Below are 3,168 nucleotides of genomic sequence, written 5' to 3'. Positions count from 1 at the left end.
ATATATATATATATAGATAGATAGATATATAATGTACTAACTAGTAAAGCGATTAATGTTAGCAGCATGGAACGAGCAAATTGGTACGTGGGAATAATCCGGTTTATTAACATACAATTACATGCGTGTATATGCATATATATATGTATATATATATATATATATATATGTATATATATATGTATATATATATATATATATATATATACGTATATATATACACGTATATATATATGTATGTATATAATTATATATATGTATATATACATATATATATGTATATATATATATACATATATACATATATGTAAATATATATATACATATATTTATATGTATATATATACATACTTACGTGCATGCATATATATATATATATATACACTGGTTTATTAACATACAATTATATGTATACATATACACTCACATGCACGCACACGCATATGTTGCATATGTTTGACAAAATGTATGTCTATATACGTATTTGTGTGTGTATGTGTGTATGTGTGTGTGTGTGTGTGCGTGTGTGTTTCGGTAAATGCGTACACTTGCAAACGGAAACAAAATTACTCAATAATCAGCTTATGTATGTGTAAGCATGTCCATATGTATTATAATAAAAATCACAAAAAAGCCTTGTGTAACACAGCTACCCAGGGTCTCCTGGCTGAAATATTCATTTATTTCGCCATTTATCAAGTTGGTAAAAACCAAAGGGCGGTTTAGTAATGGCGAAATAAATTAATATTTCGGCCAGGAAACCATGGTTAGCTGCATTTCATAATGTGTTTTGTGGTTTTTATTGAAATAATAGCTTTATTCTCTCAACCAGTGGAATGGTGTACTACTTGTTGAAAATCATGCCGCAAACACACACATAGACGCCTGCGCACGTGTGCGCCTACACACGCACATATTAATGCATACACATATATACATATGAGTGCAGGCATAGTTTTGTGATTGAAAAATTCAGTGTACAAATATGTGGTTCCTGGTTTGCTGGCTTTAATCATAGTCTCACGTTCAACTTGTGCATGGAATCTGGCATACGAAAATTGCAGAAGCCCAACAGCTGTCTCGCTTATCAAAGTTACCTGACGAAGCAAATCTCAGCGCTTAATAAGTTTGTTGTTATGTATTTATTTGATGCAATTTTTCTCAGTTGTTTAACTCTTCCATATTTAGCTTTTAGTTTAATACCGTTGATTACATTAATAAAACTGCACACAGTTGTGAGTCCCGCTGAGACCAGTACAAAGATATTTGTCGCTATATTTGACTGTACAATAAAGTCTAAAGAAAGACTCAAACCAGATTTATTTCTTCTTGTCTCTGTTAAGTTAGAAAGGCTTAAACCAGGTCTTTCTCTTCTCGTTTCTGTGTAGTTTGAACAGGAAAGTATTTTTTGAAATCCGCTTCTGTTTATAGATTGATTATAGAATGGTGCAGTATTGCCTCTTTATGTTGGCAAATATACTTTACAGTTCAGTATCGTTACTACTAAAATCATTAAACTCGTTTTGCTGCTTACGAGATCAGCGAGTGTCTGTTGCTTCTCTCTTTATATATTGTGAGTAAGATCGAACGACTGCCATCTCTAGCCAACAGGTGTCCAGTACCGATGACAGGAAAAGACCTAGAAACCAGGGTCTGCTGGTCCTGCTAAAGCTGGAGGGGAGTAGTTCGCTCCCTTGGTCACAATGTACCGGACACAGATTGTGTCGATAACCAGCTGGAAAAGTTGTTTTCGTGGGGTTAAAATGCAACACGGTTCTGCGTAGAACTGCCACCTTATGTTGACAAATAAACATTATTGAGAACATTCATATGCATATGTTACTAATTAAAATCATATTGTTGAAGGCCGGTACTTATTGTCCGATTACATATACTACTTCTTCATTAGGCTTTCTATATACACTTGTGTCCCTGCGATTAGGTTTAATATTATATAGAGAATATTTGGTTATGAGTAGGCTGCTTTAGATTGCTTTAGTTTGGAATCTAAACTCTATGAAATCACTTAAGTTTTTTTCTGACTTCTTGCAGCTCACGAACGTTCATGTTTTGGTAAATTGCTAGGTTGTCATCTCTGCAGTTCCCTATATCAAAACAGTTATATTTATTTAGCAGCATTTATAAAATGCATTACTCATTTAACTCACATAACATAACTTCTATAATATCTACCTTACTAACTTGTCTTTCTTCACCCAGAGGTAATCATCGGTCAACAGAAATAAATTTCTGGCATGCATTATTATATACATACGTAGTGGTTTCTGACGGTGGTGAATCTTTTGACATAGTCCAGTACTTTTTGTTCGGAAAGACATTTTAATCGACGTGTAGAATTCTGTTATTGTAAAATGGGAAACTTAATGCGGTGTTTATTTCATTATTCCTTCAAACCAGTCGATAACTGTTATTCAGTTACATTAGCATTCTTGCTTATCTGATTTCCAATCATTTCACTTGCTACACCTAATTATCATTATATTTTCGCTGCGATAATTAGCATACATTTCGAGTACACTAAAAGTTTGTCTTTATGACTCTTCAATCAAATTTATGGTTAGCGCATGACTAATCAATCTTTTCTCTCAACTATTTGAAAACCGTTGGTAAATGTATGATTTTCTATTAATTATATTGTATATATTGGTTTTTGGCACTTTTGTATGGGTTAGTGATATTGTTTGAGAGGAGTATTTGGTAGGTAGAAACAAAATTACGTCTTTGCTTCACCTTTACCACCCCCAACACACACACACACAAACACTCTCTCTCTCTCTCTCTAACACACACACACACACACACACACACACACACACACACACACACACACACACACACACACACACACACACACACACAGAGAAACACACGTATTTATATATCTAATGTGCATTTTCACGTTTTTGCAATTCCTTTCCGTCACATTTTGTATTCTATTATATTCATCTGAGCTTCGTTAGCCTACAAAGAAAATATTATTATTATTATTAATATTATTATTATTATTATTATTGTTGTTGTTGTTGTTGTTGTTGTTGTTGTTGTTGTTGTTGTTGTTATTACTAGTATTATTATTCAATTAGGTTTCTAAAACCATCCATCTTCGAGAGGTGCCACACCAGTTATTTGAAGAAGTTCTGTTTTCTG

The 3,168-nt window shown here is 33.2% G+C and overlaps 1 protein-coding gene across 1 annotated transcript in view; it reads left to right on the top strand.

Moving 5' to 3' along the window:
• LOC106870532 (BTB/POZ domain-containing protein 16) overlaps positions 1–3,168 on the top strand; it is a 243,135-nt gene that overhangs the window by 94,505 nt on the left and 145,462 nt on the right. Inside the window, exon 9 of the mRNA XM_052972597.1 lies at positions 3,105–3,163. Coding sequence (XP_052828557.1) covers positions 3,105–3,163 — 59 coding nt within the window. The remainder of the gene's footprint in view (positions 1–3,104; positions 3,164–3,168) is intronic.

The sequence above is a fragment of the Octopus bimaculoides genome, chromosome 14 (assembly GCF_001194135.2).
Source record: "Octopus bimaculoides isolate UCB-OBI-ISO-001 chromosome 14, ASM119413v2, whole genome shotgun sequence".
Taxonomy (NCBI): domain Eukaryota; kingdom Metazoa; phylum Mollusca; class Cephalopoda; order Octopoda; family Octopodidae; genus Octopus; species Octopus bimaculoides.
Note: the sequence above shows the minus strand (reverse complement) of the source record. Positions and strands in the feature narration are given on the sequence as shown.